This window comes from Dreissena polymorpha, chromosome 7 (assembly GCF_020536995.1).
Source record: "Dreissena polymorpha isolate Duluth1 chromosome 7, UMN_Dpol_1.0, whole genome shotgun sequence".
NCBI classification, from domain to species: Eukaryota; Metazoa; Mollusca; class Bivalvia; order Myida; family Dreissenidae; genus Dreissena; species Dreissena polymorpha.
In genome coordinates, this window is record NC_068361.1 from 27,713,586 (window position 1) to 27,734,542 (window position 20,957).

Sequence of the window (20,957 nt, forward strand, 5' to 3'; positions counted from 1 at the left end):
AAAAAAACTTTTTAATCTGAGGAACTAAGTACTGGGACAACATGACAAACAATTTTTTAATTTCAGTTAAGAGGCTTCTTAAATACTATTTTATGTTGTGTAATTTAATTCAACGCATGTAAGGTTTTATTAGTTTGATAAAAAGCGAGCGGTATGACATATTCAACAAACTTTATTGCTTGCTTGTTAATAAGTACAATTCATGTTTATCAATAAAAAAAGGTTCTAATTAAGTTTTTCTGTTCAAATAGAGGATTTTTCTAAATGGATACAAAGCGCAAATATTATCTCTTTGAAAATAAATTAGCGAACACAAATTTTGGCAATGATTTCATCAAATGATGTTTTAATATTGATGCAGTGGTTAGCTATGTAATGTCGCCACCATCAGACCTCCGCTCCCGCTCATCCATGACGATCAAGTTAATATGAAAACAAGAACTGTGTTTGTGAAACATAATGCCCCCTACTGTGCTTTGAAGCCATATATTTGACCTTGAAGGATGACCTTGACCTTTCACCACTCAAAATGTGCAGCTCCATGAGATACACATGCATGTCAAATATCAAGTTGCTATCTTCAATATTGCAACATTTATGACCAAGGTTAAAGTTTTGGGACACACCTACAATGACAGACAGGCAGACAGGCTAAAACAATATACCCCCGATCATTCAATCCAGAGGCATAAAACTTTGACAAGCACCAAATGAGCCTCTTTCTGCGAAAACTGGGCTTACTGCGTGTGCGTTAAGTGTTCTAGATAGACCGATGCAGTCCAAACAGGCTTATCGGGTGCGATACTTTTCGCCAATACTAGATTTTCGTCTAGAAGAGACTTCCTTTGACCGAAAACTTCCATAACAGCGGACTGCACAGCCTACTCTGGGACGTAACTTTACGCAAATGCATTAAGCCCATATTTCCCACAACGCGGCTCATATGTAGACATTGTTACATATCTATAAGAAATTGTATCAGCTAGCTTGACAATTATAATGCAGGGTTATATATCCAGTAAAGACTTAACGGCCTCGGTGAGCGTAACCATGGCGATATAGTGTGACGTTCCCTTCAAGCAGTCGGGACACAGATTTTCAAGAAGATGCAGTTGCACATAAAGTGAACTTACAACGTTCGGTTCTAAGTGTCGTAAAAGAGTCAACAGGCTGCCTAAAAAATCCCCAGGACACAACTCGGATATTGTAAAATCTCCGTCTTGAATTTGATCTTTAACCAGACACACCGCTGTTTTACACATGTTGAGTTTGTGTGCCAGAGAATTAGTTGAATTGAGATCTAATACCAGCTTTGTTAAATGTTTTATCAAGCGCAGCATTTGTCCATTTTCATCGTGCAGCGCTGTTACACTACTTTCATTATCATCCACGTCAATTTCTGATTTCACCGACTCTCGGCTGACGCTCGCCATAGGAAGGTACTTTTCGTTGATTTTGCTCAGTAGCTTAGTCCCTTGCTGACAGTAACAAAACCTGTGTAAATGTATCACTGTCGGCATCGTCCTCGAAAACACATGCTGTTCAAAACACAAATAAAATTTCTTGATAGAGTCCGCGTCGTGTGGCGGCTTTGTTATTTCCTCCGCCACCGTCTGAACCAAGTTGTCTATGTGCTTCTTAAAATACGCACACGTTGACATGCACATCTGAGGACTTACAACCTTGCCCCTTTTGCTGGCTTCGTAGACGATTTCTTCGCAGCTGCGTGAGAATTCCTCACAGAGACTGTTCATTTTTTGAAAAACACTTGTTTCTGTATCACAGGCTAGTTTACATACTTTGACATGGAGCGTATCCCACTCGTCTGGGCTACCTGTAGCACATTTGCCGTCCAGCTGTTCACCCTTTATACCAGTATACCCATAGGAATGGCCGATAGTTTTTATCTCATGAATTAAAAGCTCTGCCGCCTCTCTCACGTTCATCAGTTTCACTTTCGTATTCATGAAATCCAATATTTCCTTTTCAATGAGATTTAGACTATGATTCTTTTTCACGTAGTCGTAGTGGTCTTTTCGATACCGTCTAGGATGAGTTTCACAGTTAAACGACGCGTCTTTTTCCGTTTCAAAAACGTGAAGAGCTGATTTCACTTCTTCCCTTACTTTCAGTAAGTGTTGATGCACTCGAACGCAGTTAGAACTGTCTCTTAGATTGTGTAACCTAGAAACCATAGCCATGTCATGCGATGCTTTTGATAGTCGTAACACTGATATCTGCTTTTCAAATTTATCAATTTCTTTGGCCGTGGTATCTATGTCAATTACTATATGTTTATAGAGACATTGCAAAAATGTTTCGTCCAACGTCTTTAAATAACTTTGTTTCAAAAACTCATCTGTTCCTAGAAACCTATACCTGTCTTGTTTCAACGAGGCCTTGAGCTGTTCTTTTGTCTTAATTTGTGTGGTTATAAGACTGATAATGTTCCTTTCCTCTTCATTTATTGTCTGCAGCGTTTCACTTACATTCATCTCGAATTCTTTATTCAGTTTAATCCTCGGAAGGATGTATACGTGAAGTAAGCGTATAACATGTTCGCACACATTTTCGCCTAATTTATCTTCATTTATTGCTTCAAACAGCTCTGTTGCATGCTCGAAAAGCTCATCTACGGTTGAGTCCAACATATCGTCCGTAAACTTGTCTGAATTAAAAATAATCAATTAACATTTAAATATAACATCAACAAAAACAACAACATAAGTTCAATAATACACTTTGCAACAGACAGCTGTGTCTACGTCCCTTTAATGTTGAAAATCACCATTGCATACTGGAACACACAATTCATTCTGCAAATGTGTATCGCTGGAATTATCACCTACCTACCTTTGCAGTTCAAAAGGTAATGATAACAATTCATAACGACAGGTATATGCACTTCTTTTACATGTAATGTTATTTGAAATGGCATATTTTTTAATTTAAGCATCTGCCTTTATTTCTTAACTTAGGAAATAAACACTGAAAACCACTTGAACTGCAAACATAGTTTTATTCAAATGACAGGTAACGCATCTGAAAACCACTTGAACTGCAAACATAGTTTTATTTAAATGACAGGTAACGTATTTATAAACGTCTGGAAGGTTATCTGTTGAATTTCAAAATTTCAAGTTACCTTTATTTCTAAAGACTTCTTGCACTGCATGTAAAGTTTGTTCCAGTATCCCATTATGCAGTTTTATAGCTTCACTGTCATCCCTAGAAATCCAAGACACAGAGCGTTCAGTACAGTCCACAAAGATGGAATCCAACGTGAGAGTCTTGAACCAGAGTCCCGGTTCCACTCGATGCTCGAAATAGGAGCCGATATTGGGAAGGAAGCACCTCTCGAGGTAGATTTCATCCGAACGTTTGACGTCTGGTCCTCGTGCGATGTACAGGAGCATGTCTCCTCATGGGCAGAACGCTGTTCATAAGTCCGAGGACTTGTTCGTTGTAGAACTGAGCAATAATCCTCAAAATGGTGGCTCTCTGAATTAATACAAGATGGTTTGTGCGAAATTAACAGCATTACTCGAATATGACACTTTTCAGTGTATTGGACCGACGGGTTTTATTAGAACTAAGCGCTTTTCCGTATGTTGAATGGAGAATATGACACATTTCAGTGTATTAGAGTGACGGGTTTTATTAGAACTAAGCGCTTTTCCGTATGATGGATGGAGAATATGACACCTTTCAGTGTATTGGAGCGACGGGTTTTATTAGAACTAAGCGTTTTTCCATATGTTGGATGGATAAGTGTTTTTGAAATAATGCAACAATCCCCAAAATGCCCGCTGTCAGAATATTTGCAGGAGGGGCGAAAATTTTATATAAGCGTCACTCCTCCTTAAGGCTGCTTTCAGGGGATTGGCGAGATGTGCGTTTCCGGACTTTGTAGTTGACGACTTTCAGATACATTGTGGTCCCGTGTTACAGATATATGAGAACCATTTCTTGGTATGGAGGCGTTTCCAATATTGTCTGAAAATATCAATTATGTCTCATTATTATATAATATAATATGGGCTGTAATGGTCAAAACGTACAAATAGCGTTACAGAGCAGTAGAGAGCCTAACAAGTATTCTGGCTTAATAGGGCCTTTACACAGATTTTCGTATGTATTGAAGTTTGTCATTCTTTATATTGATAAATATTAATATTGGATCTAAAAATCTCCAGTAAAACAACAAGAATACAATTAAAGAAAGGAAAAAAGTAATCCTCAACTGGGCTCGAACCACTGACCCTGGAGTAAAAGTCTAACGCTTAGACCACTCGGCCATCCGTGTTCATACAATGAGTGATGTATTTTATACTTTATATAAGCAATCCTCGTTGTATCCCAAAATATAGCGACAACAATAGAAATCTCCATATTATTCAATCGTTTCGCGTTGCAACGCTTTATAATTTTCAGGTTTTTAAATCGTCAAAAGCTGCATAAAGTTGATATTTTAGAGCATGGTAAATATTCAGTATTACTGTTTCCTCACACATATTATGACTACAACGAAAATTTGCGAATCTAAAACATTTTTGGTCAATTTACCATAACGTGAAAAGGCTCCTTTAAGCTATTTAGTTACCATTATATTTGGGCAATATTGTCTCAAACGATTGAAGCCCTATATTACAAGTAACGTCATATTGGCGTTAAATAACCCATTAACAATTATACAGACTTATTTTACATACCGAACTAATGACCCATCAATCCAATCTCTTATATTGAAAAAACAACAACAACAACAACAATACAATACATATGTAAGAGAATCACATGCGTACATGATACTATTGAATTCATATCAGCCCAGCCCCTGATATTTAATGTAACAAGGACGGAAATGAAAAGATGTTGGTAAAAAGGAAACGTTCAATTGTTATGTTCATGTTCAAACAGTTCATTATGTATTAAGCTGCTTACAAAGTTTCAACTTGATACACGCCCGTAAGAGTTTTTCATATTTTACATTTAGACATACTACACGCACATCTTAATTCTTCAGAAGTCATTGACGATACAAGCACATCTTAATTCTTCAGAAGTCATTGGCGATACAAATGACTGAGTTTAATGAACTGTTACATGGAAATCTGAGAAACATTTTATTTAAAATACCATAAATAACAAGAGCTCACCATTTTGCTTTTTTTCCAAACTAAATCCTTTTCAATGTGACGGGGACGTACTAGCATAGAGAAATCTCGGTAATCAACAAATCCCCCCAAAATTTACCGAATGTAAAATACTACCTCATGTCTCGAAAGCAGTAAAGCAACAGTTTTTGATGAATCCTTGCGTAACGAATACACGATTAGCATCTCAATCTTTGCAGCGTTAACATACGAATATGATATAAATCATAAATACCTTTATTCGACTACAAATATGTCAGTAGTGCACACATTCGCCATTGAAAACTCACGGATGAATTATTCGCGTGCTAGATTTTATCTCATATCTCCGTTTCGCTTGATAATTACTTCCGAAGTTAAATTACATTCCGCAGTTAGAAACCAATAGCACACGTTTACACCGAAATAAGCCGACAATGCAAAATAAAAAAATGCAACCATGACAACCATTGATGTTCAATTCTTCATAAATGCATTTCAACATTTAATTTCCTTTGATATGACATGTTTAGTGCATCAGAACTACTAACCAGAAGTACGGTAATACACTTTGTATTATCTGTTTTTCTTATTCCTTTTACATGGTTTACTTTTTCAATAAATTTAATGCATTGAATTAGCCTCATTAACCCAGCTTTATATTCGATACTTATTCAATTTGATTTCAAATACCTGTATACCAAATTTGCGATTTAAAGTCTGTATTTAATTAGAAACAGACGCAATCAACCATTTAACCCACTTATGCCTAGCGTCTAGAAAAAAGGCATTGGTAAACAACTAGACCCAGATGAGACGCCGCATGATGGGGCGTCTCATCAGGGTCTTCGCTGTTTGCTTAAAGGAATTTCTGTAAGAAATATTCTAAATATAGAAATATATATACTAGACATCCCTATTTTTGGAAATAAATTGATCCAATTTAGAAGGATGGGAGAGTCCACTAGACATAAATGGGTTAATAATGAAATAAATACGTTGCTCACTCTCTCAAATGACTTTTTCATGGGAGATTGCGTGACGTATGCAAGACACGTGCCCCTAGCTTAAAGGGACCTTTTCACAGATTTTGGCATGTATTGAAGTTTGTCATAAAATGATTTATATTGATACATGTAAACATTGGATCTAAAAAGCTCCAGTAAAAAAAAAAAAACTAGAATAAAATTAAAGAAAGAAAAAAGTACTGTAACCCTCAACTGGGCTCGAGCCCCCTGGAGTAAAGTCAATTGCTTAGACCACTCGGCCATACGTGCTAATACCGTGAGTGATGTATTTTATCCTTTATATAAGCAGTTTTCGCAGTATCACAAAATATAACGGCAACAACAGATCTCTCCAAATTTTTCAAGCGTTTCGCGTTGCAACGCGTTATAATTTTCAGGGTTTTTAATCGTCAAAAGATGCATATAATGGATATTATAGAGAATGCTAACTGTTCAGTATTACTGTTTCCTCACAAATATCATAACAACAACGAAATTTGCGAATCTGAAACATTTTTTTAAATTTGTCAATTCACCAAAACGTGAAAAGGTCTCTTTAATGCACAAATTAAGATAAAAAGGTCACATATAGGCATGATGCCGCTTGTTTACACAGTTATTTTGTCATTGATCAGACACCAGATATACGTTGTCAAAAAGGTTTGCAATGTGGAGACATTTTATCGAACGCAAATTCTCTAAAAACGTCTTAAAGGGACCGTCCAACAATCAAAAGCGTCGTTCGACGCGAATCTATATTTTGGGGAACTACGAGGATTGCTTATATAGCTAACAAGGGCTGTTTGTAAAACATGCATGCCCCCCTATATGGGCTATAAGTTGTAGAAGCAGCCATTGTGTGAATACGTTTTTTGTCACTGTGAACGGTGGTGGTGGTGGTGGTGGTGGTGGTGGTGGTGGTGGTGGTGGTGGTGGTGGTGGTGTGTAGTAGTAGTAGTAGAAGTAGTAGTAGTAGTAGTAGTAGTAGTAGTAGTAGTAGAAGTAGTAGTAGTAGTAGTAGTTGTTGTTTCCCTTGTTTGAACCATGCTAAATCCTTAAAATGCCTTTTTCCAGTAACTGTGACCTTCACCTGTGACCTTGACCTTTGACCTAGTGACCTCAAAATCAATAGGGGTCATCTGCGAGTCATGATCAATGTACCTATGAAGTTTCATGATCCTAGGCCCAAGCGTTCTTGAGTTATCATCCGGAAACCACCTGGTGGACCGACCGACAGACCGACATGAGCAAAGCAATATACCCCCTCTTCTTCGAAGGGGGGCATAAAAAATACCTCTGCATTTGTGGTGAGCGTGGATGGTCGAGTGGTAATGTCAGGAGACATTTTACTCCATAACTCCATGACTCTAGGGGTCAGTGGTTCGAGCCATGTAGAGGTTAACTTTTTTTTTTTAATTTGTATTCTTATTTTTTTACTGGAGATTTTTAGTTCAAATGTTTAAATTTATCAATATAAAGCATTTTAAGCAGTTAATGACAAGCTTTAATACATGCCAAAATCTGTTGGACAGTCCCTTAGGTCAAATTGACCATGACGGTACTATAAGTAAATTGTCAAATATTAGCAACATAGAGACTGCAGACTGTAACTTCATCATTAATCCGACGGTTAAAAAAGAATAACTTGGCATAAATATTCTTCATTTTATGACGAAATGTTGCGTACAAATCATTGGTCCCTAGCTCAATGAACAATGTCATACTAAAAGGTAAGAGACCCTTATATTGTTACAATCCATGACAGTAACTCTGTCAGTCGGCCGGTAGTTGACACGCCTATCATGTCCACTATTGTACGGAGAACACTGCCTGTCAAAGGTCAAAGTAAAACTGGTAATAGCAAGTCACCGTGGCGTAGTAATTGAACCTTATGCTTTCAAGCTAAACGCTATATGTAAAACTGCAAACTTGACTAATTACAATATGAATGGCCTTATTGGCTCGGACGACATAATGCGCTGGGTATCAAGTTACACTAACTATTATGTGTTATCAAATATGCAGTGTTTTCACCAGGACACTATCCACCAAATACCCCTTTTAGGCGTTAACCAAATTCATACTTTGAATAATAAATATACAAATAAATGTCTTAGAAGTATATAAATGAATGTTGGGCAAGTTCGTTTTGCTAAAAAAAAAGACCTTTCTACGTGTCACTATTCGTTTACTCAACGAGTTCCCACTTTCACAAATTCCTTCGCTTCTTAGGACTTCTGCGTACAATGACTTGTTTGTATAGCATTTCAAAAGTTCAGGCTCTCATTTTATCAATTGTAAAACCGCTTCAAATATACATGTGAACCGTTTGTTTTTAATAAAATAATACAGTATATTACTTGAAAGCTAAGCAATATTCTCAGTGTCATAAGCGATTGGACTTTTCTTGAAATTACTTTTTTATATTCAAAGATTGTGCTAGTCCAGCCTCTGTCAGCAAAATCTTGATTTTCGCCACTGGCGTATTAGCGTACCATTCATGCTGTAATTTCTTATATTTTATCAGGTTATGCAAGCCTTCCATTGACCTATAGCAATGACTCGAGCTTTAATACTATTTCATGTTTAGCGTGGTGTTGTATGTATTGGACTATATAGCACACACAATTGGCCACTTGTCCTTAATGAACGACAATGCGCTGTATATGCTTAAGTCGCAAATAAACTATCTGTTCTGTTTTTAATTAAAAGAGTAATTGACTATAAGATCAATTTCGCTCCTGATAATTTTTTTTCTGGAGTCTATCATTTCTATACTTATATTTTTCGTTTTGCTATACTTAACGATATTCTTATAGCCAATAATCATTTAACCATGGAAAAATAATTCGCATGTATTAATGTTTTATTCTTAATAATGCTGGCATTGTCAACCAAAATATTTCATTACAATAAGCGCCATTTTCAGTTAATCTTAAAATTAATCAACTGTGTTTTTATGAAAAACCGATTACAAGTTGGAATTAGAATTGTTTCAATCAGGGACTGTTATGTTAAAAACTGTCTGCGTCACATATTAGCAATCTCTAAAGGTTATCATTTTTTTCATTAGTTCTGATTAGGCGCGGTAGACCTTTGCTTGAATGCATGCTGTATAATTTGCATAGCATTATTAACACACAAACTATTAATTCCTTCATTAGTTAAAATTTATTTAATTCGATGCACAATGGCCCGCTTTGAGTGCCAACCAGAATATGGGAGACAATTTTGCAACTATTATCTGATTTTTTGAAAGAGTTGTCTTCCATAAAAAATGTTTAACTTAAATAAATTTGTCAATTTGAGAATCAGTGAGCATGTGCCTTTAAGCAAAAGAAAGCACGCATTAAAGCTCGAGATACACGTGTTAAATTCGATAAATAACAGGAATATGTATTTAAACTTTTATTAAAAAAATGGATTCTTCAACATACATGTATAATTAGTATAACATTATGTGCGTTCTGTTTTAGGTTGACTCGACACGATTTTATGTAGTACAAATCGAGAAATGTTCAATTAGGAAGTAAGCAGCAAATCTCCGAAATTCATTCTGAACTGATTGAGTGGTGAGTCAACAAAAAAGAAAAAAACTCACGCCACATTTGTGCATGATGACGCAGCCAAAAACAAATAGTTTTTTGTCATGTCTTAACCTTTTTACGTCGCTATATTTTAAGGAAATGATATAAGTATGATTAAAACGAAAAACACAAAAACAAAACAACTCAACACCAAACAAAAAAGCCAAACAAAAACAGAACAACAACGTTTGTCAATAATTTCAGTTTATACACATATTTATTAACATTGTATGCGAGCCTGGGTCTTAGGAATTAAAATATAAAGACCGCGCCGTTATGTTACACTGGCTTTCTGTCATGATATTTTATAGATATATACACGAAGATATACATTTTATAGAACCATATAAGCACTCTATGTTTAGATTCATCAATTGACAATGAGGGACATATCACTTTACCCAACATTAACCCTTTGCATGCTGGGAAATATGTCGTCTGCTAAAATGTCGTCTGCAGAATTTCTAAAATTAGCATTTTCTTCTATTTTTTTCAAAGAATACTATCAGAATAGCAAACAGTTTGGATCCTGATGAGACGCCACGTTTTGTGGCGTCTCATCTGGATCCAAACTGTTTGCAAAGGCCTTTAAAATTCGGTTCCCGCACTGAAAGGGTTAAAGACCCCCTGGACCTGATCGTTTCTGAGAAGGAATAAAACGCCCCTTCCTGTTTACGTGATTATTTATAGTGCAAGCACATTTCAAATATCTCGTATCGTAAATATTTGTAAATACATATCTGACATATCATAGGCTTACATGAGAAAAAAGCTTATTAGGTTAGTTGTAAAACATGATATCAGTAGTTAAATAGTGGGTGAAGATAACAACATCTAGCCTTCCTCTTTGGGAGAGAACTTTAAAACGTGATAGCATAGATACCCGGTATACATATTTGTATACATAAGCATAGCTCTTAAGGATGTCAACGAATGGACGGATATCCGATTACATGGATAGTTATCGGATATATCGTTTAGCATGCATGCTTTTGTCATGGTATTCACATATATGATTAAACCTAGTCATCGCTGGTCAACTGGTTTGTTGTATAACAATGCGCACGTTTGTATCCAATGCTCGGTGGATTTTGTATTATATTGTAGTATTTCTTTTGACCTTGCAGTCAAGATTAACCCATGAAAGTGCAAGCTCTTATTTCAAATGGGGTCCTTTGGTTTTTGTTGAAGAGACAGCAATCAGAAAAGACAGTATTGAGATACAAGAAATCCGGAAGCGATACCCTAGCTCTTTGCGAATAGATCCCTTATTTCTTTTACGCGCTCATTGTATAGCACCGATACACGCGAGAATTACTTGGGTTTCATACTAGTACATCTCTAGTTGGGTGGGAAACAATTGAAGCATTTCTGAAATGTCCAGTGGCCCGGCAAAAGATTGAACCGGGGACCTCTGGAATGGTAGACCAGAGTGTTAGCACTCGACTACCACACCACCCATATATCATGCGACCTAATGTCACGTTCGTAGCGTGTAGGTCTCATGAAAATGCATGGCATTTGCTATGAGTTTCGACCTCATTCCAATGATGGGTTTCGTCGGTGATGAACTTAAAAGCACATTGTTCCAATAAGACTGATGCAGCAGTTTTGCCGAACATAGAATCTCGCAATGCATTACCTACAACGGCAGTAGTTACGTTTTCCCCACCTGTTGCACATTTTTGTTTGACCCATTTGTTCCTAGTGGACTCTCCCATCCTTCTAAATTGGATCAGTTTATTTCCGAAATTAGGGATGTCTAATATATTTATTTCTATATTTAGATTATTTCTTACAGAAATTCCTATAAGCAAACAGCGCAGACCCCGATGAGACGCTGCATTATGCATCTGGGTCTACGCTGTTTACCAAGGCCTTTTTTCTAGACGCTAGGCATGAATGGGTTAACAGTCAGCCAGTGCTTGCCATTCTGTCGTACTGTAGACAGAAACAGTACAACAAATTCCCAATGAAATGTAACTTGGTTGGAAGAAATGAAACAAGAAACAACTTGTTGTCTAAATCCAAATATCATAACAGGTTAACAGTTTGTTTCCATTTACTAAAATAAGTCTATATTATATTGATATCTCTTGATATTTTGTCGGATTTGTCTACAACAGGCTGTCACCCTCACTTTGTGCATATAACTTTGACTTGAATGCCAGCGGAACGAAAGCCGTGATTTAAGTATTTGTGAACTTTTGCTTTGAGCAATTCGCAATAATGATATGTAATAGAATTGATTTGAGAAAAGTGTTCAACCACACCCCGGATTTCTAAATGGATCGTATGCTTTGGTATGTAATATATGCTCAGTATAATGAAAACGCAAGCGCTACATACAATGGGACAGGCACTTCAGTCTGTAAATCAGCAACAACTTGCACCGCAGTCTCGGTCAAAGAAAGAATAAACCACTTGAAACACATACTATATGCATCCATAACAACGGAAGTGATTCAATTGTTCGTATATTACGAGTCGAAAGCCACTTGCCCTGGTTTTGCCCTACACATCAAAACGGTTTTAAGCACGTTTAACACCGGTGCGCTGTAACAAGCGACTAAGCTAACTTTTTTTAAACGCCGAATGCATATTTTTACAAGTTAATGGAGTCAACAATTTCATTCAGCAACAGTCATTCTCAAACGTGATATTTTTACTCTAGAAGAGCTTAAGGTTGTCCTTATAAGGATATAATAAACGTGTAAAGAATCGTTTTCAAAGTTGATTGATCATGGTGACTAAACTGCCATTCATCAATTAGATTATTAATGTTTATCAATTTGAAAGGAAGAGAGCAAGTTTGTCACCGATGAATAACAGACTTCTTGCTGAATTTATCGTGCTTTCCGGGCAAATATTTCTAATCAGTTATTTAAATTGGCCGTACCACGAACAAATGAACACAAACCGAAAGTATGGAACATGTATGTCGATGGCTTATTCATAGTAACAAACAACACTGCCCATTGCAAATAAGACGATACGTCATCCCGTCAGCCCCCCAATTTTTCTTTTTTTTTCAACATTTTTTCTGAACTACTGTAGAAAAGTAAAATTTTCAACACAAAACTTTCGAATTCCTGATGAAATGGATTTTCGTTTTATTTTTATTTCAAACAACATGTGTATTGTATAAATTCAATAATTGATGAATATTGCATTTCAGTCAAAATCGAATATAAAAATGTATATGTTATGAAACAGATTTATGATAATTACAACGTTTCGGACAAAAAATACTGGAAACAACGAAAAATTATAGCAATTTCCTATGACAATAATTAGATTTTTTTCATGAAAAATAGTGTTTATGGTCTGTTTAAGTAAGGACAAAGGGATCATACGTAAACATACGGGACACCAACAAATAATCGAATAATAGCTATTTGCTATTCTAATAGCTGTTCCTTACTTTGGATACATTTCGTGTTTTCATATTTAATACAGTGCGCGTCACTCATCGCCCATTATTGCCAATATTTTGAATAAAATTTTTATGAAATATTATACAGTATTTAATGTGTTATATTCCAAGTTTTTACATAATCAGGTGATAAAGAATCGAGGTATTATTAAAAATGATAGTATTACGTTAGAACTGTTTTGAGTAAACGTATTGAGTGAATGTAATTTGTAGGCTGAGCATAAAGTCATTTACCGACGCAATTTTTTTTTTAAACTTTGACATAAGTAACGTTATAAGATGATTTTAAAATATAAAAAAATATTACCATGGAAACCAACATAATTAAAAAATTCGTTAACGACAAAGGTTAAAAACACGTACAAAAACGAGCTAATTAATGATTATATGAGAAAACAATGACAACAGGTTTCTATGGATAAAAAAGGTCCCACATGGCTCTGCGCCGCTCACATACGTCAAATTAATAATACATGTACCTGGTTTGTTAACTATTGATAGCATATAATGACGACGCACAACAGATGGTGACTAACCAGATAAGCTCCGTTTTGAGTACTTTAAGATCTGATGAGCTACCGTAATTACTCTTTGTTTTCGGACACTTAAAAATAATTATTTTTGTTCGTGTCCGAAAACTTAGATACGAAAAATATTCACAATATACAGGTGGCCGAAAACTTAAAGTCGAAAATTGAAGTGTCCGACAATAGCGTCAATTGAATCAACGATTACCTGTAATAGCACGCGCTTGTAAAATACAATGCCGTATAGTATAAATTACAGTTATATAATATATTAACAGAAACTGAATTATCGTGGACAAAATAAACTGCTTAAGTAACAACGTCCACTAACTAAATAGACAAAGGTAAATATGTTAAATATTCAGCAGTTAAAAATGTTCCAAAAACTCATATTATATCCTGTGCAATGTATCAACTGGGTACTTTATCCGCTTAAATGCACTTATTTATGTAAAGTACGTTTAGTACATCACATTACAAAAAACCCTATGATTTTGGGGTTTTATTCAGCAGCTGTTGCTCAAAGAGGTACTGATAAGCCACGCTGATGGTGACAAGAGAATAGTCGTGGGCGTTTCCCTGCATGAACTGGGGACTGAGGTGAATTAGAAGATTCAGGTGCGCATATAACTGTAGGAACTTTTGTGGTTCAAGCTTTCGCAAAAGGAGAATCAGAACATCTAGCAAGTCATCGGCACAAAGATCTGTCGTTGTAGTCTGGTGTTTGGAAATCTGCTCCTCGATACATTTGACTGCTCTTGTAAAGGTACGTAATTTGCTGAAATATGAAACTGCCACTTGCTCCTCGTCAACTATCTCGTAAAAATGCTTGAAGATCGTGTAAAATTCCCTTCTCAATAAATCCAATTCATTAACATATGTATGCGTTTCTAAACAGTCGTTTTCCGATAACGCCGCGTTCTCTTCCCCACGAGCACAACCGTTATTAGGAACGCCATTTGAACTTGCAATCGATGGTTCCAAATACTGAGACATAATTTCGTCTGTTTGAGGCCCACAAACACCTCTTTCTTGTTCCGCCTCCTTCATTGAAACGTCTAAAATTCTGATTAACGACTGAACTAGATCTTCGTGTTGTTCACACTGTAATTTTGCGTCAGTGGTATCTTCTGTCGGCTTTGCCATGCGCCTTGTATTGCCTTTCTCCCCAGCAGCTATTTCATCTTCATCATCGTCGTCATCATAATCTAAAGAGGAACACGTGAATTTTCGTAAAATTTCCTCCTCTAAATTACCCACTGATACAGAATTTCTTTTCAACCAGTCTGCCAAACTAAAGCATTGAGCTTTGTAGCTTTGTTCGTACACATCACACATGTCCCGCATTAACTCATCCGCAAGGTTTTGCTCGTAGCACACGTAAACTTTATTCACGAAATTGTTTTGCTGGCTGTGAGGAAACTCTTTGGAAATTTCTTCGGCCATTTCCATTATATGATTGCTGATATCTTTGCAAATACGTTGGCAGTCAGTTTTGGATATGCTACCCATTGACCAAGTTGAGGAGAAACTTTGTTTTCTCTTTTCAACGCCAATTATCTCAGGAGACGGTTTACAAGATCCGTTCCTAGATTTTGAGGCACGTCTATCGACGCTAGAATTCCCAGTCCTTGTAATTAACTCCTCCATCGATTTGGTTAACGGTTCAAGAAATGATGGTCGTCCTGCAAATAACTCTTTGTCCTTTCCCAAACGCCGACACTGATCTTTAATTCGTTCACAAAACGTGGTATACTTTGATTTCAGGCTAACTTTATTCAATACATCTTTCACTTGCTCATCCAGAGTCGTCCAGTCTTTTGGCAACTTACTTGCACGAGAATCAAAGAAATCGGTTTCATTTTCAAATGCACTTTTCTTAATGTTGAAACCATACGACTTACCGTCTGAGTCAACTTCTTGTATAGTTAACAAAACTGCTTCCCGGACACTTGAGATCTTGATTTTTGAATAAATTAAGTCTCTTATGGATCCATTTAACTTATCTATAGACTTAGTTTCATTCATGTAAGCACTATGTTCATCCGATAGTCTGCTTATCTGGCGTCGAAATTTCCTCTTGACGTGACTTCTACCGAGCACATTTTTTATTTCTTCTCGCGCTATTATAGACCAGTTTACGGCTTTCACGACAATTTCTCGTTCTGACCTAGCTTTACTCAACACATGAATGTCCGTTTCGTTTGCCGAATCTCTTAATTGTTGGATTTCTTTTTGTTTTACTTCTAAATACTCATTCCATAAGATTATGTCTTTACATATGTGTTTCAACAATATTTGCAGAAAGTCGTTGTTTAGAGTCGAAACATACTTCTGGCTATCAAACTGTCCAGTTTTAAGAATCTGTTCTCTTCTTCTTCTAAGCGCTTTTTCCAAATTCCTTTTCGTATCATCGGTGTGCTTAATTGTTTTTTCAACATCGACGTGATACATTTCGATTTCAGTTTTTGCCTTCAGAAGCACATGGCGGTGTTTTAAAAGGAACCGAATGTCAGGCAAAACAAAAACGTGTATTAATTTCAATATTTCTTCACATATAATCATGTCTTCGTTGTCAACACACCGCAAATGAATAACAATATTTCGACTTGTTTCAAACAAATCATCAACGTTTGGATCGAAGTCGTAGAAATGCCCATCCCCAAATGTATAATCTGAAAACGCAAAAGTTGTGTTACGTACTACACCATTACAAGGAATTAAAACAAGAGACTTGGCATGTTTCGTATTGGTTTGGCCACATGTTATTTTTTAAAGCTGACATTGATGAGGCGTTTGAACAAGCATTTCCAAGTGTGAGTAAGCTATCATAAAAACAAGTATTTTTAAACAAGCAAAGGTGTTGTCACAAGCTACACAATAAAGTGGAATTTCAACACAGGACTGTGCAAGTTTCGCTTTGATGTGACCACAATATATTTTTATGTCCCCCACCACTTTAGTGGGAGACATATTTTTTTGCCCTGTCTGTTGGTCTGTTGGTTTGTTTGCCCAAACTTTAATATTTTGTCATAACCTTTGCAATATTGAAGATGGGAACTTCATATTTGGCATGCATGTGTATCTCGTGGAGCTGCACATTTTGAGTGGTCAAGGTCAAGGTCTTCCTTCAAGGTCAAAGGTAAAAAAATCAAAGCGGCGCAGAAGGTACATAGTGTTTCTTACAAACACATTTTTTGTTTAAGTTGACTTTGTTGAAGCTGTTGACATCTAATTGCCCCATTTGGGTTAGATATCATAAGAACAATACTCAAGGTAAAATTGACAAAAACTTTGGTTTAGATTGGTCGTTTCGTAAATGTCGATGACGAACAATAATTGACGGACAAATCTCACCATAAGCACGCTGTGCTCATGTATGCTAACCCATTTAAATTCGCCGCAAGGGAAAGAGCAAGATGAAAGCATTTGAACGGACCGGGAAGATTCAACATGGCAGCTTACATAAGCTGGGTTGTTTCGGGGCGTATTTTGAGTATAAGCATAATTGCTAGTACGTTAAGGGGTCATGCTCCTGTTGTAAAAATCCCCCGGAACGTCTTAGATGCATTTATGAGAATATACAATACCTTATCTATCTAATTTTTTTGTTGACAATGAATGACAAAACATATACGGCGGGTTTTTGTAATTGCGGTTTTAGCGTTTTCATTTTACAAACTGTACGCATATGCTTACATGTGTAAGCCCAGATACGACCCTGATGAATATGTACAAACGTACAAACAATTGAGCTGACTGGCTGATTCTTGAAACAGAAAAATAACAGTTATTTACCTTTATCACTAAAGAATTCTGCCACAACCTCAAGTGTCAACGCCGCTGGTTCCAGAGAATGAAGTGCGCGCGCATTCTCATCACTGTCGCAGCTACAGTGTATGGCCCTGTGATCACAGTCTATGAAGATAGAGTCGAGAATGAGAACCTTGTACCAGAGGGCGGGCTCGATCCTCGCCTCCACATACTGGCCCACGGTAGGCCGAAGGCAGTCCTTTAGGGTCACAATTGGAGCACGGACAATGCGACCCTCACTCCTTAAGTATAGATACATTTGTGTACCTTGCCACTTTTCTCCTTTTTAAACCAACAATAATTCTGATCTCATTATTATGCCTCTGGGTATGTAATCTTCCTTTTTTCTACTACTTTCGTTTTATTTTTTATTTTCGTTTTCGAAAATCTCACTGTTTAATGCTGCTTTTATTTTATTGTAAATGCACAATGCATATGTTCACATGTAATCACAACTGTGATAAAATCATCAAACTTTAGAATTTATCTTCTATTTTGTCCCACAGCAAAAAAATCCATTGTGATTGAACAGTGAGCGTTGACAATCGCACTTCAACCTCAAGTTTCAGTTATTGCTATCCGAAGAGATAGTGAAAATCAACTATTATATATTTCATGACACGGAAGTTAATTTTGGAATGATTGTTCTTCGATGAGTCCGAAGTTTTACTAAATCAAAGGGCTATAATTTCAAATATAAAACATAAACAATTTCAAATCATGGCATCCCGAACATATATCAAAAGAAGCTTTCTGTTAATAAAACACCGATATTTTCAAAAGCCTTCACATAAATATTCACAAACAATAGCATTTTAAAGGGGCAAATAAGGAATTATATTTAACCAAAATATAATTGTATTTAAACAATAACTTATATAATTGTTGCTTCACATGTAGGGCTCTGCGTTTAATCGTAAACACTCAATCAAGTATTGATGATTATACTGGTCAAAAATTGTCCCGACGGCACTTTTTGCGGGAAAAAAGTTGTCTGCTAAAAAGTAAAATGGTAAAGAATGTACATGTACATGAAAATTCGCTATACGCATTATTAAAAACAAACATGGTATTGTTTATAAATTCACCAGCAAGTTAACGATATTTGTATGATTGAGTTTGAATCGTATTGAAGGCTAGTGTCGAAAGAAATTGTTTGCGTTTTTATACTTATGCGAAATACTGTCGATATGCCTCTTACTCGTCGATTTATTTCAAATCCAGAGTAGTCGTTATAAATTGTAAAGTGTTCATTGATTTCTGATATCAACGGGCTACTCACCATACAATCCCGATCAGAAGATTTGGCCACTTAATAATTTGGATTTTAGCCAAAACGAGAGTGCATAACTGCAAAAAAAAATCGTGGGTGTAAAATATTCCTTATATTTCATCAACGCATTTATAGGAGGAATGTGTGTACACACACAAAGCAAAATGCGTATTTTGACAGAAGTTAAGTGGCTGTCCATAAAGAATGTCACGCTCCAGGTGGGGGAGGGGGTGTAAGAAAGTGTGACAGTTTGTGACATGGGGAAGGGGTGGGGTCTATGGAAGGGAAAGACCGCCAATAGTATTCATCACCAAAAATGTTGCACGTGTTGAATGTTCAGCTCATTTGTTTAACAGAGAATTTTAAAAATGCAACATTTTAATATCTGTTGTGTACAAATGTGAAGTGTAAAATGTTGTATGTTCCGATTCTACAAAATGTTTAAATGTTTAAAAACAAACATGTAACTTCTTAAACTACAGATCTGAAAATGAAGATAATGCATATATAAAGCACAGGTACTGGGCGCGTGGCCAAGTCACTTTAACAATATCAATATGTCATATAACAACAGGTTTCATCATTTTGACCACACAAACAAATCAATAAAAAATCTGATATATTATATATTAATTAAAAGAAAAATATGTTCGAAAGTGTGAGTTTGTGACGTACTTCACGGGGTGGGGTGGGGGGTCCAAGATTTTGTGACAGTCTGTGACAGGGGGGAGGGGGGTTAAAAATAGTAAAAAAACAGCTTGACATACTGTATGGACGGCCCCTGAAGCAATGTTCATCAAACGCAGTTTAACGTCTGCTGCTCTTAAGTTGCAAGCATTAAAAAGATTGTAAAATAAATGATTAACTTATGGAATGAACGAAGTATTGTCTTTATGATCAGCTTAAACGACAACAGCCTTATAAATAAGTGGATACGTATACGTCTGACTCTGAGATTTGGTTGACATTTGTGTTTATCCATTTAAAAAGATATGACTTAAAAGACTTAACGGCGCTTTTTGATTGAAAATTCCGTAGGTATATTCGAATATTATGACTTAATTTACTTTACGACGAGGTATGGTTGACAAAGTGTTTGCCATTCAGTAAGCTTTTTCTTTCATTGACCGTTAAACGAGATTTAGTAAACAAGGGTTGTTTGTAAAACATGCATGCCCCCCTATATGGGCTATAAGTTGTAGTAGCAGCCATTGTGTGAATACGTTTTTTGTGGTGGTGGTGGTGGTGGTGGTGGTAACGCTAACGTAGCATTACAATAACAATACTTAAGAATGATCAAATGGGAAAAGGTAACCTAGCACTGGCAGTAAATATGGGGCTCATTTACAGGTCAGATTTGGAATCTCTGCTGTAAAATGAGATTTTAAATGGAATTAAGGGAGGCAAATGCTGTAACAAAAAGAACATTCATAAACAGTAGTTGTTTCCCTTGTTTGAACCATGCTAAATCCTTAAAATGCCTATTTCCAGTAACTGTGACCTTCACCTGTGACCTTTGACCTAGTGACCTTTAAATCAATAGGGATCATCTGCGAGTCATGATAAATGTACCTATGAAGTTTCATGCCCAAGCGTTCTTGAGTTATCGTCTGACAACCACCTGGTGGACGGACCGACCGACCGACAGACAGACAGACCGACATGAGCAAAGCAATATACCCCCTCTTCTTCGAAGGGGGGCATACAAAAATCAGCTGGGTAATTCAGCAAGCTATAACTTAATATACTTTGCGTCGGAAATTTGGCCGACAGCATGTTTACTCGTTCACTTGCTTTGACTTGTTGTACCTTACGACGATATATGGTTGACAATATGTCAAATATTTAAATCTTGCTTGACCTTACATCTAGATTCGGTCGACAGTATCTAAAGTTATTCAGTGAGCTATGACCTAATTGACGTTATGTCCAGATTTGTATGAGACTTCATTTAGACTATAGTTATGACTTAATTGACCTTACAACGAGATTTGGTTGACGATAACATTGATTTACAACAAGATTTGGTTGACGATAAAATTGACCTTACAACAAGATTTGGTTGACGATAGAATTGCCCTTACAACAAGATTTGGTTGACGATAAAATTGACCTTTCAACTAGATTTGGTTGACAATAAAATTGAACATACAACGAGATTTGGTTGACGATAAAATTG

At 36.4% G+C, this 20,957-nt stretch overlaps 3 protein-coding genes across 6 annotated transcripts in view; all 3 read right to left on the reverse strand.

The window, feature by feature from the left end:
* The window catches only part of LOC127838838 (uncharacterized), a 110,539-nt gene that overhangs the window by 78,425 nt on the left and 11,157 nt on the right, over positions 1–20,957 (reverse strand). The gene's annotated exons all lie outside the window — the stretch shown is intronic.
* Positions 157–5,547, reverse strand: LOC127838851 (uncharacterized). 3 transcript variants are annotated; one of them, XM_052366857.1, is made up of 3 exons: positions 5,392–5,547; positions 3,146–3,996; positions 157–2,668 (listed from the first exon to the last, which is right to left on the reverse strand). In XM_052366857.1, the coding sequence occupies exons 2-3, from the start codon at positions 3,414–3,416 to the stop codon at positions 1,008–1,010; spliced, it is 1,932 nt and encodes a 643-aa protein (XP_052222817.1). In that variant the 5' UTR covers positions 3,417–3,996; positions 5,392–5,547; the 3' UTR covers positions 157–1,007. The 3 variants fall into 3 exon arrangements, with proteins under 3 accessions (XP_052222817.1, XP_052222816.1, XP_052222818.1); XM_052366856.1 differs by having other exon boundaries at positions 5,274–5,547; XM_052366858.1 differs by lacking the exon at positions 5,392–5,547 and adding an exon at positions 5,160–5,277.
* On the reverse strand, positions 12,819–18,246 carry LOC127838846 (uncharacterized). The gene is made up of 2 exons (XM_052366847.1): positions 17,491–18,246; positions 12,819–16,367 (listed from the first exon to the last, which is right to left on the reverse strand). Exons 1-2 carry the CDS (start codon positions 17,762–17,764, stop codon positions 14,179–14,181), a joined length of 2,463 nt encoding a protein of 820 aa, XP_052222807.1. The 5' UTR covers positions 17,765–18,246; the 3' UTR covers positions 12,819–14,178.